General features: G+C 41.8%; 2 protein-coding genes across 2 annotated transcripts; both read left to right on the top strand.

Annotated features, from left to right (window-relative positions):
* Window positions 1-214: 214 nt before the first annotated feature.
* LOC130403647 (potassium voltage-gated channel subfamily G member 4-like) lies at window positions 215-2,271 on the top strand. Its single transcript, XM_056608064.1, has 2 exons — window positions 215-1,011; window positions 1,435-2,271. Exons 1-2 carry the CDS (start codon window positions 250-252, stop codon window positions 2,269-2,271), a joined length of 1,599 nt encoding a protein of 532 aa, XP_056464039.1. The 5' UTR covers window positions 215-249.
* A 7,792-nt stretch (window positions 2,272-10,063) lies between these two features.
* On the top strand, window positions 10,064-11,069 carry LOC130403645 (beta-1,3-galactosyltransferase 2-like). The gene has a single exon (XM_056608063.1). The coding sequence runs from the start codon at window positions 10,064-10,066 to the stop codon at window positions 10,994-10,996; it is 933 nt and encodes a 310-aa protein (XP_056464038.1). The 3' UTR covers window positions 10,997-11,069.
* Window positions 11,070-22,868: the final 11,799 nt, after the last annotated feature.

Here is a 22,868-nt window from a genome sequence, read left to right as displayed (position 1 = left end):
ACAAAGTAAACTCAATGTCAAAACACTCATTATTGTAGGTAAGAGTGTTTGTGATTAACAATAAGCTCATGAACCATATTTGTGATGCACAAGGCATGCCCAGATATCATCTACCGATTCTGTGTGCAACCAAACAAAGTGATTTGGAATTGTATTTCCTTTATGATCAGAATTGACCAGGATTCCTGTGTGCCCTCGTGCCCAATCTCCGTACACCTGCTGTCGCCACCGAAGAGACATCCTGGAAGAATGCCCATCATCAGCAACGCCAACAATGACTTCAGCACCTACTCCAGCAGCAGTGATGACAGCAGCCTGGACCGCTTCTTCACCGAGATCCCCGAGACGGAGACCATCAAGGGCGCGTACTTCCAGCGTGCCCGGCTGCTCCGTGCGCCCGAGGCATGCCACGCCGTGGACCCCGCCCTGCAGGCGCTGGTCAACGTGGGGGGGAACCGCTACGCCTTCCCCTGGAGCACCCTGGAGCAGTTCCCCCACAGCAGGCTGGGCCGGCTGCGGCTGTGCACCAGCCCCGAGGAGATAGCGTGCCTCTGCGACGACTACGACGACGCCCGCAAGGAGTTCTTCTTCGACCGCAACCCCACCGCCTTCCGGGTCGTCCTCAACTTCCTGGCCGCCGGCAAGCTGCGGCTGCTGCGGGAGCTGTGCGCCGTGGCGCTCCACGACGAGCTGGACTACTGGGGCGTGGAGCCCGGACACATGGAGCGCTGCTGCCGGCGCCGCATGACCACCCGGGTGGAGGAGGTGGCCGAGCGGGAGCGCAAGGAGGAGGAGTGGAGGCAGCGGAGGAGCGTGCTGAAGAAGGCGCTACCCCTAGAGGCTGCGGGGGGCTACCAGAGAGCGATAGGGGTGCTGCGGGAGGTCATGGAGAACCCGCACTCGGGCCCCGCGGGCCAGGCGTTTGCGTGTTTCTCCGTCGTCATGGTGGCCATCACCGTGATCAGTCTGTGCATCAGCACCATGCCTGATCTCAGAGAGGAAGAATCCAAGGTGTGTGTTAAGAAGGAACATTGGTTATATCTGAACAGAGGCAGTCTCCCTTGATAAGGTATACGGCCCCTGGCTGTGTCCCAGACGTCCCGGTTGGTTGGTCCTTGTTGGGACATAAACCAATGGAGGATTGTTGGAAATAACACATTTTATCAGTTGGAGAGGCACTGGCCTGTCCTAACACTAAGAAATGTAAACACAGACACTCAAATACACCAACGTTCTTGTGGGGGAAGAGGCTACATTTTGTTTATAAGCAGAAAGGGAGGATTCGTGAAAATAATAGCCGTACCAACTTTCTGTTAACTTTAATATGGGATTTGAATGGTGCAAGAATATGGGGAACTGAAAGGTGCTTAATGAATTTTTTTTTCATTAAGTTCGAGAAGTAAATGGCTCATGTTTTCTGTTTTATTCCAATAGGGTGAATGCTCCCAAAAGTGTCGGAACATATTTGTCGTCGAGTCCATCTGCGTCGCCTGGTTCACCCTGGAGTTTGTGCTGCGGTTCTTCAACGCCCAGAGCAAGCTGGCCTTCCTGTGCAGCCCCCTCAACATCATCGACGCCATCGCCATCCTGCCATACTACGTGAGCCTCGCCGTGGAGGTCCAGGAAGACACGCATCTGGACGCCGGCAACGGTCGCGGTTACCTGGACAGACTGGGGCTGATTCTGCGCCTGCTGCGGGCCCTGAGGATCCTGTACGTCATGCGGCTGGCCCGCCACTCCCTGGGCCTGCAGACTCTGGGCCTTACCATGCAGCGCAGCATGAGCGAGTTCGGCCTGCTCCTGCTGTTTGTCTGCGTGGCCGTGGCTCTCTTCTCCCCGCTGGTCCACCTTGCCGAGAGCGAGCTGGCCCCGCTTTCCGCCACCCCGCCCCACCAGAGCTTCAGCAGCATCCCGGCGTCGTACTGGTGGGCCATCATCTCCATGACGACAGTGGGCTACGGCGACATGGTGCCGCACAGCATCCCCGGACAGATGGTGGCGCTAACTAGCATCCTGAGCGGGATCCTGATCATGGCGTTCCCGGCCACCTCCATCTTTCACACCTTCTCCCGCTCCTACCAGGAGCTCAAGCAGGAGTACGAGCGCTTGTGGAAAGAGGAGAAGGGAGCGGAACTCAGTGCACAGACTGAAGACGATTTGTCTAACATTGATTTTGGTCCTGGCCATCTGAAGGCTCCGTCTGGAGAGGACGACAACAAGATGATGTCAGGAACAATTCAGCAGGCAACTCTTCCAGCTACTGCATTCTGATTGATCAGGATATACTGTATATATACAGTATGTTAGCCATACTAAAGACATCTATGTATCTATCATAGTTTCTATGCCATTTTTTCTCTATGCATGCATGCATGTATATATATATATATTGTGTATCTCTTTGTCATTCTCAAAAGGCATCAGGCTAGGTGTACTGCTGAACGTTTGTAACTTTACAGTGCTGATAATGATACATATATGCATGACAGATGACATTCATATGAAAATGAAATAGCTATGACTGTAGCTACAACTCAAGCCTCTAGAGATTGCTAATGGCAAAACCTACAAAGTAAAGGTTTAATAAAACAATAAAAAAAAGCCCACAATATATAATGTATAGCTAATCCCTTCTATATTCATGATTATTGTTTCTATAGACAGTAATTCAGATACCACAGAAAATATGTTTTTCTCCCTATTAGATGGTGTATCCCCACAATATAACCTTACCTTAACATGACAACAATGCATTCACAATGCATGAAATGCATCCGGCCCACCTTCATTGTAATAAACCGAGTGACCGGATGGTGAATTTGTTACCATTGAGACAGTTGAGGATGAAAAAAATAACCCAAGATGTCAAAGTCTTTTCAGAGAAGGGATTTCCATCTTTTGCAAGCCGATGCGACTCATTGATCAATGTTTATGTTTGTATGTTGAAATTGTTTGTTTATTGCTGTTGTTTGTTGATGTTGTGGATTTGATTAACATAATGTTCCTAACAATGTTTTGCAAATTCTGATTATCATATATCATCCAAATAACATAAGATCGTATCACATTCTCATAGATTCTTGGAAAGTTATTTTCCTCTGATAATTACTGCAGTTTGCCTCGCAAATGACAAGGATATACCTGTTGGAAGATGACATCATCCTAGTTCAATCGGATATATATATCTAAATATATATATATATATATATAAATATATATATATATATATAAATATATATATATATATATATATAAATATATATATATATATATATATAAATATATATATATATATATATATATAAATATATATATATATATATATATAAATATATATATATATATATATATATATATATATATATATATATATATATATATATCATTAGCACCCCTTAAGATCTAAGCTAGATTTGTTTGAATTTCTTTCATAATAGAGAATTTACGTGAGTGAATTTTGTATTCAAATTATCAGATGCCATCATGAAATCTGCTGACTCCAACAATGTTCCTTGATAATAATAAAACAATTATCTCCCACTGAACAGAACACACAATTAGTGTTCTGTTGACAAAACCTGTTGATATCCAATTATAGCTAGAATTGTCAAGCCTTGACTCAGGGACAGGGACTCAGATCAAAACTCAAAAGACGGCAGTATGTTTAAACCAAAAACGCTTTACTAGAAAATGTCAACAAAAACGCTCTCATGGAGGATAAAAAATTATAACAAAAGGTGCCCGCTAAGGAGGATACAAAACACAATTACATGCAGTAGTATCTGCAAGTATCTGGGCACAAAACACTAGCAAATACTGAGGCTTGACAATACCCAGGGGACGCAAGGCGAACTGACATTAGACAAATGGAAACAAGGGCAATTTATACATGAGGGAGCACAGGTGAGACGAATCAGGGACTGGGGAGGCAATCACAGTGCAGGTGAGACACTGGGAGTGTATGTGGATGATGGCTGGCATAAGCAGCCTCACCTGGCCTGAGGCCCCGTTTACACGAAGGGAAAACGCAGATATTTTCACACGGTTTGGCCTCTCATTTACACAAAAACGCTGTTTTTCTCACAGAAAACGATCATTTCTAAAAACTCCGGCCAAAGTGGAGATTTCTGAAAACGCCGGTTACGTGTTGTCGTATCAACGGGTAGAAACGGGGTTTTAGGTTCTGAAACGTCATATTATGCGCCAGGAAATGCTTAACGTCATATGAGCGCCCTATGTTTACAGTTTGTTTGTTACAGGAAGACGCTCGTGTTATTCGTTGTTGTTGATTCTGAGGATTCTGATTGGCTTGCATGGATTTATCCTTCTCCCTACACTGCCGCCCATAGGTTTGGCATAGTTATAATGTCCCAACGGCGTATTTATCCGTTTTGATGTAAACGACAACTTTTTTGAAAACGATGTTGTGTGCACACAATGTTATTTTTGAAAACGGAGGGGGGGAAATATTCGTTTCTATAAATACCCTGCTACGTATAAACGTGGCCTGAGTCTTGACTGATGGGACTCTTGGGCTGGGTGAGGCTGAATACCTGTTGTGCATTGAGAAATCAATATGGTCCGAAGGTCCGTTTGTCCGACTTTTCAAAAAGGAGGCGCATGTGGTGCTCCACGCATTGCAGCATGGAGCACCATTTTCATTGTCTGCATCCTTACAATAAAAGAGGCTTCCAACATCCCCACACTGTGCCTTTTGTGCGTAGGAGCCCAATTAAACCGGGTGTGGCTTTTTATAGGGCTCTACACGGCATATACTTACCTGGAATTGCCATGAAGTTGGCTTTGATCCTGTGTAATTGTTGAATGTCCAAAGGAAAGTTTATGGCACAGCTGAATGATGGTTGCGATAATTTTAAATCGTCGGCATTGCAAAGTTGCATTACCCCTGTTGCTAAATAACGTAGTGTGGCCAAACATTTTATTTCGGGACTAATCTGATTATTCCTGTTAGTCGGGGATGTTATTGCATCGCAAACTAACTCCACAACAAGTTTAATACCCTAACATTTCGTCTCGCAGGCATTTTACGATTCTTTGTGAATAGGTCTTACTGAGTTAGGAGTCCTCTTGAGGACTTTTAAGCTCTCCTAGACTTAGGTCTAAAAATAAATAAAAGTGTCGTTATTGTATGCACTGCTGTTCATTGACTAGCTCCAGCGCTCGTTGCTGGTTGCTAAATGATAGCCGTTCTCCTCTGACCATGCATTTAATTGGCTTTGACCGCCATCAGTTCTCGGCAATTCCTCATTCGCCCTCTCACGTCTGACAGGTTCGAAATTATGCTGCTGTGGGCCATCATACATGTTATTTGTGGTTCTTGCCACCTCTTAGACGCCATAGTTCTAGTACTAGGCTGAGGCTACCTTCCACCACGTCTCCCCAATGTGACGTCATCGCCGAATGGCGTTAGAAATCACCCGTTACTGCCAAAAACGCCCAAAACTGGACTTTAACACTATTGTGGAGAAATTGTATAAATGATACACATATTTTGAGTGCTTTATGTACCCATTATTCAAAACTTCTGGTTAACCTGCGTGTAGGCCTTTAAGGTTGGTATGGTTACTCTGTTCATAGCCCAGCATGTATAATTTCCTTTTGGATGGGTGGGGACGGAGGGAGTTTGTGTTTGCCCTTCTTTTTAAAAAGGCGCTGTGTGTGTGTGTGTGTGTGTGTGTGTGTGTGTGTGTGTGTGTGTGTGTGTGTGTGTGTGTGTGTGTGTGTGTGTGTGTGTGTCCAAATTATCCAAGTGTGTCCCTCATCTTGCTTCCCTACAATAAATCAAACTGAATTTTACTCTCTCTCTCACACGCACAAACACACACACACTTCTTACTTTTATCACTGACTATTACCCTATCATAGGGTGACCAGATTTGAGTTTGTGAAAAAGAGGACACTTCGTCGCGGGGGGGGGGGGGGGGGGGGGGGGGCGAAAACATGGGTATTTGTTCTTTAGTTCGCCAGTGTCGATCCTAGGTACAATTGCGCCCCGGGCAAGATTGTTGACGGGGGGGGGGGGGGGGGGGGGGGGGGGCGAGCCTACGTACTTCAGTGAGGGTTTCATTCCGTCTATACACGGCACCTTCTCAACGAGCACATGAGATCGGTCGCCCAATGACAGACTCTCTCTACAGTCAGCTCGCGCAAGAAGGTGGAACGTAAGGGAGATACCATTTCCAGAACTTGGAAGGCCGTAATAACCATACATATACAATGGTAATAACTAGTAGCTTATGTGAAAGACCCAGAAACACAAATATGCGACGAGGCAAAAAGAAATAAAAAGATAATAATAACAATAATATATATATTTTTTTTTTTTGCGACGAGGCAAAATACCGGACGTTTTTGGAATCCCTGCCGGACGCATTTTTTAGGTCTCGAAAAGAGGACATGTCCGGGAAAAAGAGGACGTCTGGTCACCCTACCCTATCAATAGTATCAGGAACCTTTGTTCAAGTGATTAAACCGTTTAAAAACAGGAACAGACAGCTGCTGCTAACGTATTTGGTCTCACAGTAACGTTAGTAGTCGTGAGTTGTAGAGTTTTGCTACAGTCTGCTGAGCGTCTAGAGCCAGAGAAGGAGAAAGTGGACCGCTGGGCTAACGTTACACTAAAAGCTAATCAGCCTTCACCTTAAAGCCGGGTTCGAGGGGCTCCGTGGTTACGCAATTGCATAGCGCATTACGCAGGTGTAGAAGTATAACCAATGGGGCAATTTCCTTTTAATGACCAACCAACGCTAGTTAAGAGATCAACCAAAAACCCTACTTTTCACATCTCCTCATGACATTTCATCAAATCTAACCAAACTAAATTGTACTGATTCCTCAATAGGCCTACCATAATAAATATATAGCATAATATAACTATACCAGTTCTAAAATTGTATGTGATATGGCCCCCAGACATTTTGATGCAAACGCCACTTGGACAGAAGGTAGGCATGTTTGGTCCTTCTATGACACAAGGACACAGGTTAGAGAATGTATACACAGGTTAAAGTCAGCCCAGGTGGTACTTCCCATGTCAGAGCTCTCTTTTGCTTTGTGGTGATGGCTGCTTAAGGCCATGTTTATACGTAGCAGGGTATTTATAGAAACGAATATTTCCCCCCCTCCGTTTTCAAAAATAACATTGTGCACACAACATCGTTTTCAAAAAAGTTGTCGTTTACATCAAAACGGATAAATACGCCGTTGGGACATTATAACTATGCCAAACCTATGGGCGGCAGTGTAGGGAGAAGGATAAAGCCATGCAAGCCAATCAGAATCCTCAGAATCAACAACAACGAATAACACGAGCGTCTTCCTGTAACAAACAAACTGTAAACATAGGGCGCTCATATGACGTTAAGCATTTCCTGGCGCATAATGTGACGTTTCAGAACCTAAAACCCCGTTTCTACCCGTTGACATGACAACGCGTAACCGGCGTTTTCAGAAATCTCCACTTTGGCCGGAGTTTTTAGAAATTATCGTTTTCTGTGACAAAAACTGCGTTTTCGTGTAAATGAGAGGCCAAACCGTGTGAAAATATCTGCGTTTTCCCTTCGTGTAAACGGGGCCTGAACCTGTGAGCATTGATTCCCCAATGCACCACAGGTGTGCAACCTAACCCAGCCCTAGAGGCTAATTAGTCTGACTCAGGCCAGGTGAGGCTTCTTAAACCATCCATCACCACACGCCACATACCCCAATAACAAATGGTTGCTGCGGAGAAACCCCAGCTGACGTTGCCCAAAAAAAACCAGCTATTAACTGGAGTCTGACCAGTTGTACCATACCGTAGCATATTATTAGGTGTCAAGCACAGATTTTTAATTATATGCAATAACTCCTTTTCACCTCTTCCAAAACAAATTTCTACCACTTCACCTGAACTTATCTTATTTAAGGCACACTATGGCACAATGCTATTTTTAGTTGTATTATAATTGTACCGTCCGAATTTCATATTTTTAAAATATCCATATTGATCCAGATTAGTCAATGTCTGGAAATTTTGAGCAGGGCCGTTTTGAGGAGGGAGGAGGCTTGCACACACACACCTGAGGGCACACCTTCCGAGATCCGATCGAGCTGCAACCTCCTAGTAAAGTAGAAAAAGGTGTGGCCATTGTAAAGGGCATAGGAAAACTCCATGTTTACTCTTATTTGCATGTGCCTCATGTCTGAGGGCTACTACAGAGAGGGAGAGAGAGGGGGAGAAAGAGAGAAAGAGATGTTCCTTTGAGCAAATGGCTCAAAGGAACATTGTTATCAAGAATGAAATGAATATCGGAAAGTTGTGTTCATCCTTTTTGGAAGTTGTAAAACTGGTTTTGACTGACCGGTCCTACCCGTGGAGAGGCATACAACACTGGACACTTCTTCAACACAGGGAGAAAGGTTACTCATTGATGTAAGCGTGTTTTCCAGAGCCGGCAGGATCAAGGGTACGTTTTATTTTTTTTTCCGTATCTGTAGTTTTTGCTTTTCTTAGGCATAAAAATTCAAATTGAGGCTTCGCCATTGTGTGATGTCATTATAACTTAATTGGGTTTGCAATAGCATTGTTTATTCTTATAGAAGAATATGGTATAATCAAAACGAGGCTCACAATGGCCTTTTCCTGGGTAGCTTATTCATCAGATGGTAAGTTGGCAAGTTAACAGTGGGGGTAAGAATCTCCTTTTGGAGGGCCAAATATTATATCAAGTGGTAGGGGCAAGGGATAATTTGTATAATTGGATTAGTTTATTGCCCTCATTCGTGTTAGAAACGCAATTTTTCTCTCTTGCTAGCGTAGATTAATTAGATTCTCTATTACTTGAAATTCAAACTGCAATGGACCTTCCATCTTACCTTTCACTAAGTCAGTGAAACAAGTTGAAAGTAAATTATAATTGTATAATTGGCTGACTCATTAATTCCCTCACCCTCCACCTCGAGCTGGTGTGTGGTGAGCGTTCTGGCGCAGATTGGCTGCCGTGCATCACCCCTAGTGGGTGCTACACACTGGTGGTGGTGAGTGAGGTCCCCCCCTTCAATGTAAAGCGTCTTTGAGTGTCTAGGAAAAAGCGCTATATAAATTCAATGCATTATTATTATTAAACATTAGAATGTAATCTAAATTTGGCTTAATGTTCTTCCATTTTCAAATTTTTATTAGCATCTTTATATTTTCTAAAATTAGGCAATGTGTCTTTGAAAATGGAATGTCAAATGGCTTTCGCATTAAATTTAATTTGTTCAAAATGTGCTTAAAGGTATATGACAATTTGAAGGAATCATTACATTTGTATTTCAATTGAGCCATAATGTGCCATGCATCCAAAAAAACTAATTAAGTTATAATATTTTTATTGTGTAATATTTTCTTCTTTATTAAAATGTAATATTGTCAACCATCAACCAGAGTTGTTATTTGAAAATGAAGTGTGAAATGGCTTTTTACCTTTTCATTAAATAATTCCCAATTATTTTGTACCCATGTACATGATGTGTTGGTATGTGGGAGATGCTAATGTCATGTAACAAGCCTAGTCACAAGTCTTCTATTACCATAAATTCTGGCATTGCTCTGTTGTGTTTATTGCTGGGTCATTGAACGTTTATAGCCTGCCACCTTGTAATGTTTTGAACAGGCAGGGAATAATAGGACAGTATTCAAATCTGTTCTTTATGATATTAAACCCGTTTGCAAGCTACAATAACAAAATATCTGCTTGGGTAATGCTTTTCACTAAATATGATTGTGAAAATTTCATTAAGTAGGATCTCTGTATCATCATTTATGAATATGATCATACAGGGACACGATAAGAAAGGCGTTATCCACCATCTCACCCATTTCTTTCTCAACCAGGAAATGGAACACAGTGGGACGTCAGCTGCCTTGGGCTACGGCTCATGTCGTCGCTGCTTTGTGCTTATCCTCATCGTGGCGGCGACCATTATTTTGTACAGCACAAACCGAACAGACTGGGGAAATGAGTGGAAACCTAAATGGTTAACATTTAAAAAGGTCCTTTCTGATACAAACTCCACTGCTATGGAAATCGGGAATTGGGAATTGGGAATAGGGAATACCACCCAATTGCCCCAATCCTCAACCGCGTTGCCCGCACCAGTTCCTTATGTTTCTCCGGGGCCATATAGTGTGGAATATCCATATGATTACCACTTCTCTATAAACCAGCCGGAGAGATGCAATCAGCTTAGGCCATTTGTGGTTCTGATCGTGCCAGTGGGACCAGAAAACACTGCTCATCGCATCAATATCCGCAACACTTGGGGAAATCAAACTCTATTGCTGCAGGATAAAGTGGTGAGTCTGTTCTTCCTGTTAGGTCACCCGTCATCAGCGGGAAACGCAGCAAAGATTCAGCAGCAGGTGATGGAGGAGAGCAAGGAGTATGGGGACCTGCTTCAGAGTGACTTCCTGGACTGCTACAAGAACCTCACCATTAAGACCATGGTGATGATGGAGTGGCTGCAGACATATTGCACAAATGCCACCTACGCCATGAAGATTGATTCTGACATGTTCCTCAATGTGCCAAACCTGATCAGCATGCTGTCAACAGCCAAAAAAGAGAACTATCTGACCGGCCTTGTGGCCCACGGGGCTGCTGTTTTGAGAAGTAAGAGCACAAAATGGTACCTGCCGCCATCCGCTTACCCTGAGAGCCAATATCCACCTTACGCCCTGGGCCTGGGCTATGTCTTTTCATTAGACCTTCCCAAGAAGATTGTGGAGGCTTCCAGGCATGTTCGCCCAGTCTACATTGAGGATGTTTATGTGGGATTGTGTATGAGACACTTGCAGATTGTGCCCACCGACCCGCCAGATTATAAATTTCATGTGTTTCCTCTGAAGTATAACCGCTGCTCTTTCTCAAGGATTATAGCGACCACGATAAAACCCAGCACTGATGTGCAAGAGAATTGGAAAGACTTCTCGAGACCAGGTCCATACTGTTGACGTTGAAGAACTTCCAAGAGTTGGACTAAATCCCTTTTTCATCCTGCCAGATTTTACCCTGAAGTCTTCCCCAATAGGCATGTATTACTATATAGGCAAATGTAAAAATCATAAAATTATCAAATCATTGTGTTCCACAACTCTTTTTTTTACCAAGTACCTTTGTGATGAAGTTTTACTGCAGTAGTTTTTAATAATTAATTTTAAAGATGCTTAGTCATCCCAAACAAAATGTTTTTCGGCTTTGCCCGCTTACTATCCTTGTGTTTCCTCTGTTCTGTGTGTGTGTGTGTGTGTGTGTGTGTGTGTGTGTGTGTGTGTGTGTGTGTGTGTGTGTGTGTGTGTGTGTGTGTGTGTGTGTGTGTGTGTGTGTGTGTGTGTGTGTGTGTGAATGGACACCCAGCCCTCCCTGCACCAGCCATGATCTTGGTTGAACAATGGTTGAATAATCACTATTGCAAACAGCCACATACTTAGCAAATATTGCCAAGATTAATATTGACTTATGTTTGGGTGAGGTTTCATACATTCTACAAAAATCCTATGTACGATAGAGAGAGAGAGAGAGAGAGAGAGAGAGAGAGAGAGAGAGAGAGAGAGAGAGAGAGAGAGAGAGAGAGAGAGAGAGAGAGAGAGAGAGAGAGAGAGAGAGAGAGAGAGAGAGAGAAAATAGATTTTTCTCCACAGTGGCGGACTCAGACTGTTTGAAGGGGGCGAAAATATAAAAAGGGCACATTCTGGACAACATGGGGCCCCACCAGCGGACACAGTGGCTTTTCTAACTTGATAGTGTTTTGTTCCCCCAACGGAGCCTTAAAGGCAGCGCTGCCTGGAAGGTCCTATCCCCTAACCTTAGCAAGCGCTGCCTTGAAGGTCCCATTCGGGGCACTTGTTACATCTCCATGTGGCACTTAAAAGAATAGTTGGGCTCATAATTTAAACGGGGGGTCTGGGCGTCCTCCCCCAGAAAAAATGTTGCTTCAAAGACACTGTTTCCCCTTATTCTAGCGACTTTATAAACACCAAAATGAGTTGTTCACATCATTGTGCACTTTCACATTTTAGCCAAAGAAAGGAGGATGCCTTACTGCTTTCATCTTTACTAACATTTAAGTAAAAATTAGACTGGAGAAAATTCAATGTGCCGCTACCATACAGTCTTTGACCGCTGACAGCCAGCTACAGAAACATTTAAGGAAGTTTTCCTTCATGTTGAGGTGATAGCTGACCATTATCGTCTCTCTTGCATGAAATGACATACACTTGAATGATCTTGAACGCTCAAAAAATGTATATCTATTTTAAACGGATTATGCAAACTGAAAATATTAAGTTTTTCTAACTTGGCATCTAATTGCGCTTTTCCACTATGGGTACTGACCTACTCTTGATCCGCTTTTTGCTTCGTTATCCAGTGGAGATTTAAGTACCACTCGATGTAGCTGTTTGTCATGGCGATGCCACATGAAAGCAACGCCTCGCATTCCCCGTTCATCAGCTACCAAAGAGAGGAACGTCTGCACCTCAATAGCTAACCACAACATGTTTTTTTCGGTTTGCCATATTTTTGCTCGAGAGGGCACATCATCATCATCAGGGGCAACCTAGGGCACTCATTAATTTTTTAACACAAACAGCTTTGAACACATAGGGCACATAAGTATATTATATAAAATACAATTATATACGTTCATTACAAATTACAAACATTGCAAATGATCGGTGGTGCATTTATTTGACAACATTTTTGTGGGTCATCCTTAGGTGCACAAAAGCCTCCGTTTGCTGGGCAGACCCTAAAAAAAAAGATTAAACACAAACATAAATAGGTATACATAAATAATGTAATCTTGTGAGCGAGTAAATTTACATTGTTGACAGTAGGTGCGTTTCCATCCCCCTGATTTTATGCAAACTTTGAAGTATCGAATCAGTAAACGGTGATGGAAACACCAAAATTCGCATAAAAATCCTCTAATTCGCAAAAAGTTTACCCGCTCGCTTGAGGTGGTTTTTGAGAAATGCAAAAGAGAGTAAATTCGCAAAATGGGAGATGGAAACACACTTTTCGCAACAGCTGTGACGTAACGAACTTTGATCACACAGGACTGACAGTCTTTCCGATTTCCGCATAACGACCGGCCATAGCAACCCTGCCAACATCAACGTGTAAAGTCATCACCCTATTCCGCTGCAACCACTTGATGGAAACGCACCTAATTCGAATTACTTTTTTGCGAACTTTCTAAAGATTCGCATCACCTTTTAGATGGAAACGCAGCTAGTGGTGTTTAAGACCAGCTACGTCCATGCAAAATATAGCAACGAAGTTGCAAAAACGTTTGAAAAGCGGCACAGGTCTTTAAGCTTGATTATTTGCATTAACATGATGAATCTATAAAAACCAATACGGCACAAAATATTTCTGTAAACTTTAATATAACTTCACTTACATTTGAACGTGTACTGCTTTCCTTCCCTCTACCATTTTTTATATCCCGTGCAGCGTGTGAACGCAGTGGATTGTGGGTCGTTTTGGCTCATCTAGGATGCAGCGATGCATCCTTGAAAAATCTCGGAATTCTCAAAAACAAAGGACGCGAAAATGGCGCGGCTTTCGAGTGTCCTCAACATTGGAACAGTGCTTGTCGGCGTTCTATGACGTAGCGTCCTTAAAAGGGCGGCCATTGAGCATGCTTCCTTGACATTGGGAAACAGCCCAGATGTATCCTTCACGGCCCAACGTATCCCAAGATTCATTGCGCGTTGGATTTTTTTCAGTCAGAGAGAGCGGAGAGGCAGTTGCAGCAAATTACATTGTTCAATGACAAAACTATGTAAAAACATTTTTTTGTATTAAAATAAAGTTGGGACTATTTTAAATTTTTACATTTATTTTCAAAGTTCAATTTCATTTACACGAGCCATATAACGTTAAACTAATTAACGTTATATTTTAATCAGAATCAGAATCAGAATCAGAAAACTTCATTTTTCCCCGGGTGTAAATTGTTTTGTTCCAGGTGCTCCGTACAAATATAAATTACAAGCATAGAAGATAAGATTATAAAAAATAGAAAATTATGAATAAAATACAATAAAATAAAAGTAAGAATAAAGTAAGAAGTGGACATCTAAGTGAAAGTGGACATCTCTGAATGGGTTATATAAAACGGCTCCATATTTCTCCTCCGCCGTCCGGGTTGAACCACAGCTGTCAGGGTTGAACCGCAGCTGTCAGGGTTGAACCGCAGCTGTCAGGGTTGCTAGGTGACAGGAGCGGCGCGTCATCACGCAAGGTAAAGGGTGTTAACGGCTTGTTACGCAAACTTGAAATGCTCCGTAGGGCAGGCCGTCTCATTTAAAAACGTTTGTTCGGCCTTCTGTCCGGCCTTCACGGTCTACGAAGGCCACACCTTCATAGACCGCGTCCTTCGAAGGATGCGTCCCCTGAATTGGGACGTCTTGCCGTCCCTCCCCGTTCTGTGATTGGTTCCCTATCTCAGGCGAAAATCGGAACCATGGAATCCAGGCTGCCTGGCAGCGTGAAATGAAATTGCGTGCAAGGCAGCATGGGTATACACAGGCTACCCTACTATGGGGGGCCGAAATAAATAATAATAATAATAATAAATGATATATTAAATGTATAGAGCACCCTACATTCAGAAATCTCAAAGTGCTAAATGGCTGCCTACCTTCCTAAATGCCTTTATGTTAAAACCGCCACTGTGTATACTAGGGATCGTAACAACGATAAATATTTGAATGCATTCAAATTGTAAAAATGATTTTTATCGTGGTAGGCCTACTTGTTTTTTTATTTTATTTATATTATATATTTTTATTGATTTATTTGAAACAGAGACCATGTACAAGGTTCAATAAATTACGTGGAGTAAAAAGATTAATTGTACCAGATTATAGCTAAAAGCTAATTTCCATCTGCAGTCCCTGGGCAGGTAAGAAGAATAAAATAGGATAAAATGACAACAGGCATGCACACACACACACACAGAATAATGATTAGTGCTGACAAGACTGATTACTTAAAATCCATTTTTTCACTTCACGTGAGAAAGTATCACAAGTATCACAGAGTAACACTTTTTAGATTACTGGGGAAAGTGTTCCATGCTTTAGAAGTTTATTTTCTTGTATTAAAATAAACTTACAATTGTATTCATCATAATGGCATTTGTCCTCGATCTTCATATGAACGAAAGAAAAGCTTGTTATGAAAGTTAAAACACTTTTGTTTCATAATTACTGCCAGATAAAAGTATAATATAATTAAAAGTCCTGCAGAGCCTGGGAGAGAAGAAGAGAGGGCAGGAGAGGAGGAGAGAGAAGAGATAAGAAAACAAAAGGAGTGCAGCAGAGGGCAAACCAACCGGCTACCAAATTGATTTGTAAATATGTAAATCTAAAAGAACAATTTGCCTAATCTTGTCCACAATCTCTAGACGTCAAATAAACATTATAGATTAGTTGTTGTTGATTGTGGATTCTGATGTGATTTTGGGTTATGGTTGTTCTTCAAACATCCCTTATCCCTGCCATTCAATGAAACAAAAAAAACATAGCAATGTAATATAAATGATAATAATATTATTACAGTGCTATGAATAAGTTTAGGCACCCATGATGAAGGTGACTAAAGAGAGGAATAAAAAATCATCTTTTGGAAATCGATCTTAATGGCTTAATTAAACAAATTAGGAAAAATTCAACCTTTTAGGCCACCAATTTTCTTTGTGAATGAATAATGTATCGTAAATAAATAGGCAGAGTTTTATTTTTAAAGGCCATTTATTTTATCGATCCAGGATTCTTTGCATCCTGATAAAGTCAGCTAAGCCTTTGGAATTAAAATTGCCCTACATCATGTCATACCCTTCACCATACCTAGACATTGTCAGGTTTTTATTTCAGTTAGCCTATTAGCTGGTTTGATTTGCATTAAGAAATTATTAGGCCACTAACAGCTATTAGGTTAACTGAAAAGAACATTACCCTCCAAGAATATTGTGTCCCCCACAATGTTGACCTCAAGGCTACGGTCTTGATATCTCCATGGCGCTGCCCAGTGAATTCAAATACAGCTAAGCTTTGCGGTGTAAATGTGTGCCTGTGTTGGCAGCATTGTGGAGCAGGCTAAGTTCTGAAATCCTATTTGTATGAGTTTTGCTCCACAGAACCTTGGCTCTGTGGACCCGGCTGTCTGTCCTGCATGCTACATGCTTAATCTTATCCCCTGAGAACAAACACACCACGATTGGAGGGGCCATGTGGCCATGATTTATGTTAAGTCTATGGAGGTCCAGGGGTCTGGCAAGGGGCAGACACTTTTCGACTTCAGCTTCAGGATAAGCCTCTCATAGGTGGAGAAGTGATGAACCAATTTAATACAACCTGTTTAGAGGACACCTTGAGGGACAAAATGCTGATTGCTTGGTATACTGTCGGATCTTGGATGCCCTAGAGAGCTACAACCAAACTGTAAACACCATAAAGTGTCAAACATGATTGTGCTTGATAGAGAGAGAGAGAGAGAGAGAGAGAGAGAGAGAGAGAGAGAGAGAGAGAGAGAGAGAGAGAGAGAGAGAGAGAGAGAGAGGAGAGATAGAGAGAGAGGGCGTGGTCTGTTTTTTCTGCTGCCAGAGTTCTAAACTACTATTGTGACAGCCACTTGCTGTCTGTCTTCTGTCTTTAAGGAGGTCAGAGTTCAAGAAAAAGTCTCACCCTTCAAGTGTTAAATTGTGAGTATTTATACCTGTTGATTTACTGTGTTTACTGCTATGTACAATTTCACGTATAACAAATGTGGTAGTGTGAATTGTCATATTTATAGTGTAGTACTTGTGTATGCACACACAATACATGATGACATGTTTGTTTGGAGACCAGTCACGTTTCTTGAATTGGTATTACTATTATTATCTATACTATTATCTATAATTACTATTTTTGGAAGCTATATATCATACAATCAATGAAATTGTCTCTTAAACTGTATCATTAATATTACCATAGAAGGTTTTATAAACAGTATTGTAAGCAATTTATTTTATTTTATAAAAAAAAGGTGTGGGAGCTCTATCGTGTTCATTAACTCATTATGAACACTTTTTTTTATCAGTGTGTTCAGTATAAATAATTGTTTCACCTTCATAGACAGCTCCATTAACCAAAGAACACCCTGCCACTTAACATTAGGGAAATTTCTATTGAATCCTCAATCACTGTGGACTCCACTGAGCATGGTTGATTGAGTTTCATGGTCTAGGTTGGGCACTGTATTTACTCAAACCCTCAGTTCTTGTGTACGATTGCTATTATATTATTTTGCTTAGGAGCTTAAGCAAAAAATGCAAGCATATCAAATGACAGGGGATGGTTTGATGTTTGCTCTTCACTGTGTGTATTCAAGGCTGTTTGGGAGGAAACCTGTTCTCTTTTTGCACTGAAGCACTCTTTTTTTTTTTTACAGTACAATCTGTTCAGTTTCATGCTCAGTGCATTTCTTAACCACCTTCTCTTCTATTGACTAAAGAGAATAAAAAAGCTCTAATAATACAGATTTTTACATTAATAATGCTTGTGCGTTGAATTTGAACAACTGAACTACCACTACCTGATAACTAATAACTAGTTATTTTAACAGATAACTCTTAATCTTTCATTGAATCTCTATTTCAGAGAACTGTAAGAAAAAATAATAACACAATTTATTTTTTCATACCTTGGCCTACAGCCAGGCCTTGAGTCAGCCTGGAGCTCCCCAGTCCACTACCACAGTCACGTTAGCTTGTTCTCCACACAAGACAGCAATAGAAAGCGAAAGCCTGAGGCACAGAGCAGAAACTTTTGTTCACTTCCTTCATACTCAGTGTGAAGCCCTCAAATGATTATGCCCTGTGGTCTTATCCTCAGTCACCCCAAATGTTGGTTGGGCTTCATGGGTGCACATAGGATATGCACAGCATGGTTGAATGTCTTCATGATGTAAAGTGTCCAGAATGTTATGGTGTGGTGGGTCAACGCGAAACCCTTGTTGTATATACGGTGCCAGTGAGTGTCATGGAAGTAAAGTTTGTATTCAACAAGAACACATCATTTGGTATATATATGTATATATATATATATATATATATACACACACACACACACATAATTAAATGTTTTTCTTCATATTTAATGCTTACCTTTTTTAAGAAATCAGAGTTTTATCGCACAGAAGTTGGAAAGGCCTGACATTTCTCCAAATTAAATGATATAACTCATGCAAACTTTCTCTAAGTTGTTGATTTGTATGTGCTAAGTTGTATGCATTTACATGATAATTTGTCCATAAATTAAGGGCTTTATTCCATCACTTTCTACTTCACCATGAAATATGTAGAGTTGGTCTATTATTTATATTTGCGCCATTCTAACAATACTCCCAAATGTGAAATGCATAATAAGGTAATTAACATAACATCCCACTACACAAACTTCGCATTAAAATAAGAGAAGATGACTAAACAACGCGTCGCTCTGTATGTGTAACTTCAAGAGTGATTTATTCTTAACCAAACCACACAATTTGTAAAGAATAGCCCATTACAGACAACCGTTAGGATTTATCCTATTTGGGCCAGTTTTGTAAAGTTGATAATGGTTACGCTAACTTTGGTTGTTAGTAATTCCTATCATGTCTGACTCTTTCCTTTAGTAAACTCCTTCCTTTCTTCGCTGTCAATCATTTAGCCTTCCATTCTTTTCAACTCCACTGAAATGTGATTAATTGACACGCCAAGAACATTCTCACGTGGCCAAAACAACAAAATTACAAAAATATGTATAAAATATTGCAAAAACAATGACCAGACCTATAGTTTCAGATAATAAATAAAATAAAATAAAAAGCAGTTTGTCCTGCTTTCCAGTTCCTGAAAAACAGGCCTGCGTCTGCAGTGAGCATCCAAGTTTACATATCATTTGTAAGGGAAAATAGGTCTCACGTAAGCGTAGTTTGAATACACAATGTTGCTGCTTGCTTTTCTTAGCTTGAGGAAGACGTACTGGTAGCACCATTTTTTGCTGGAAACATGAACAAATTTGTGATATAAAGTAGTTGTTAGTGATACATAAAATAATTGAAAGAAAATCTAAAATGACTTCTTCCTCTCGTACTGAAGTGTTAAATAATCTGATGGGACCAAAGAGTGTGACTATATTGCCTATAGTTATATTATATATAGATCTGATGATATCTGTGTTAAATCCCCCTCCCCCCTCTCAGTCTCAGTCAATATGGCCCCCGTAGGCAGAGAATTCCTGGGTTCCTGGATGCTCTCCACAGCCACTGTTTCTCCAGACATGGGTGTCTTCTCCCTGCTCCTCCTCCTCATCATCTCCATTTTCGTCACCTCACTGTGCAGCAGCTGTGCAAGGTCAGTGGGGCAGACTTCCGTCAGAATCAGAAAAGTAAAAGTAAAGTCAGTCTGTTATGTTTGATTGAAAGTTGGTGATTATAATAACCTTGGTTATTTGAAGAATATCTATGTATGTTTGTTTTCCCATTAGCAGCCACCAACAGCTTGAGGTGTAGTTATAACTATAATTATGAAGCCAATATAGTGTCGATTTATTGAGAAACTATAAAGGTCTCTTTAGAAATCTATAAATAGTTTGACTCTGATATTTTGCAATGGAGTAAAGAGCTGCAGTTAAAACGTTACACAGTGTAAGTTTAAGTAATCTTCATGGATATACATTTGACTGCCTTTGGAAGGTAGTCAAATGGACCATGTTTTCAAAACATAGAAGAAACAATTGACGGTTGAGCGCCAAGCCAACACAATTATCCATCACTAGGTACACACACAGCTTTTTATATTTTGCTTGGCTGCCTGTGAATAACTAGCCCTGCATCGTCAAACGAATTGCAAACTGAAAAGGGTGGTTATATCTTGTTGTGTAAACCAGTCTCGCCAAGCCAGCCCTTCTATGAATCACATTGTGCTGTAGGGCAAGTACGGATGAGGCTTGGATGCAGTAACGACTACTCACCAGATGAGGTCCCCATTTCATAGCGATATGGAGCAACCCCTCTTATCCTATTCTTTATATTAATTTGGTCCTTGTGAATACCGTCTACTTTATATCAAATAATGTGATAATCCTGAGGATATATTTCTTTAAACTTTAATTACGAGGAACTCCATCAAATTGTCCTATTATAATACACTAAGGGCAACCAGGGGTTCTCTGGTCATCATACTGTATATACATATTGTTGATTTCCATGATGTGCATATTGCATAGTGTGTGTGACTTTGTGCCTGTACATGTGTGGATGCTTGTGCATGTGTGAGCATATGAGTGAAAGAGTGAGCGTGTGAGAGGATCCCTCAATACTAACAAGAATACAATGATACACAAAGTGTTAGGGTTAGCCATGAACACAGAGCAGGAGGGATGTTTAATGTTCTCCTATTGTGTTGTATTTAGGTCAATTGAAATTCAAATTAAAGACAAGAATAAGTGTTTGCACAGGTTTGCATTTACATCTGAAAGATACTTGTCCGTATTAGGGATGAAAATTGCCCCTAGATACCACGATCCCTTTTCCATTACTAATGCCTAGTCCTTATCGGTAGTACGAACGTGAACGTGACTCTTAAAAATCATTTTCATCATGTGGTCAAGCAACACTAAAGAATGAGGCTGCACAAAAACAACCCTATTCCCACTTACCAACAAGACAGAGTGGATCCGATTTGACTTTGTCTCCATGTTTGTCACACAGACGTACCTTCGACATGACCGAGCCAGTGGTGGAGGACACACCGTCTGAGTTGACCAAAGTGGTGAGACAGAGTGAAGGGGAGGGAAGGGAGAACACCAGGTTGGACTGGGGCAGAGAGAGGGAAGGATTGAATATACTGAATAAAGCTGACCAAATGTATCGAGTTGATCAAGCTCAACGGTTAGATGGAGAAGGGTAACAAGAACTGTGTAGAGAGAGAGTGAGGATTAAGGGCGCAACGTGACCGAATTGTCCAAACAGCAGGGTGGCTGCATGGGGTTGTGTTTGAGTTTTGTTAGTGAGTGTGTTTCATAATGTATACACTGTATCATTTGGCAGGCAAAGCTGGAGGATTCCACCACGTCAGCCAAAGAAAACCCACTGTTCAACGACATAAAAATTGATGAGTATGGTGAGAAATGTACAGAGGGACAGAATGACATGGCCACACAAAAGAGGTAGTCACATGCCAAGACTGACACATATGTACACCAAGCCAGACAGACAAGAATGCCATGGACACAAATAAAGCTAAACCACGAAAGACAGCACTAGAGACATCCAAAACAGATGCACAGCCATGAGCACAAAAGGCGAACACAGGACACCAACCGAGAAACCGTGGAGAACTCTACTGAGACTAACAAAATACTGACACCCACCCACCCACCCACCCACCCACACACCCACACACACACACACACACACACACACACACACACACACACACACACACACACACACACACACACACACACACACACACACACACACATACACACACACAGCAAAGTGTGTTGAGGTACTCTGTTGTGTGTGTTGCAGAGAACACCCTGCCTGTGCAGAGCTCTGAGGATGAGAGTGTACCCAGCTACACACCGTGGAGATGTCACCTGGTCCCCCAAAAACAACCAGGTCAAACCGCCCCTCCTCTGTCTGTTTGTCGGCTCCTCTTCCTGTCCGAAAGTCCCGCAGGGTTTAGACTTGTTCAGACAATATTTATATTTTGCAGTTAGTTCTAAGACAGGGAATTCAGATACATGTCAAGAAGGAGAAGGTAGGGGTTAGAAATTGAATTCCGATACATGTCATGACGTGAAGGTAGGGGTTAGACAGTGAACTCAGTCAGATGCATGTCATTAAGGTGAAGGTGGGGGTAAGACAGTGAATTTAGAGTCATGTCATTAAGGGGCAGGTAGGGGTTAGACAGTGAACTCAGGTTAGACGATGAATTCAAATGAATGCAATTGAGGAGAAAGTAGCGGTAAGATATCTTGCTCAAGAACGGCTTCAGGTTAGGCTGTGGATGAATCTTTTTCGTCTCTTTCGTCTGGGAGTCAAAAACCCTAACCACTCGACATCCTCCGAGGTCATAGGGCCCCCTGCTGTCTTTCAGTGATCTGTTGAGTGATTGTGTAAGGCAGATGAAGGAGGAGATAAGGTGTGTGTGTGCATAGAAAACAAAATGCAGCTGTAATATAGTAAGTAGAAAGTAGTTCAATCTGCTCATAATAGGTAATATACAACTTGAATAAACACATGAATTCCCGTTACGGTATTAATAAAGTTATCTCATGTTATTTTCCTTTCAGAGGGGGGTGACCATCAGGTTGGAGACCTGAACACACCAGCTGGTCAGCTGCTAGCCAAGTTACGGAGTACAAGTCAGGGGATGAACAGTAAGGAAACATCCGGGGCCCTGTCCCCGTTTTCAACACCTGACTGACCCCCAGAGGCAGAGGGCGGAGCAGCCCGGCAAGCCTGCACTGCTGGGCCCCTGAGGCTGGGAAGGGCGACTCCTTCCAGAACACTCTGTTGTATTACAACCAGCCCTGCAGTAGGAGGCGATGCACCTTTGATTCAAAGACAGGTTGGACATAAGGGAAAGAGCTTCCTCTGGTGTTTTCTCGAGCAGGAAGATCTATGGGGAAATGTATGAATCCAAACATCTACAAGGTTTTGAAAGTTCAAGTTATAGTTATAACTGTTACCATGTCTACATCCTAGTTAAAACAAACATCTTGTTACATCTAAATAGGACCATGGGTCGTTTTATCGGAATGATAAAAGTCC

The sequence above is a fragment of the Gadus chalcogrammus genome, chromosome 14 (genome assembly GCF_026213295.1).
Source record: "Gadus chalcogrammus isolate NIFS_2021 chromosome 14, NIFS_Gcha_1.0, whole genome shotgun sequence".
Classification (NCBI taxonomy): Eukaryota; Metazoa; Chordata; class Actinopteri; order Gadiformes; family Gadidae; genus Gadus; species Gadus chalcogrammus.
This window is presented reverse-complemented; position numbering and strand designations above follow the sequence as displayed.

What these genes read in the sequence shown, in the direction of transcription:
- LOC130403647 (XM_056608064.1), top strand. Translation starts at nt 250, where the DNA reads ATGCCCATCATCAGCAACGCCAACAATGACTTCAGCACCTACTCCAGC. An exon ending in TCAGAGAGGAAGAATCCAAG is followed by an intron (nt 1,012 to 1,434) that starts GTGTGTGTTAAG and finishes TTATTCCAATAG; the next exon opens with GGTGAATGCTCCCAAAAGTG.
- LOC130403645 (XM_056608063.1), top strand. Translation starts at nt 10,064, where the DNA reads ATGGAAATCGGGAATTGGGAATTGGGAATAGGGAATACCACCCAATTG.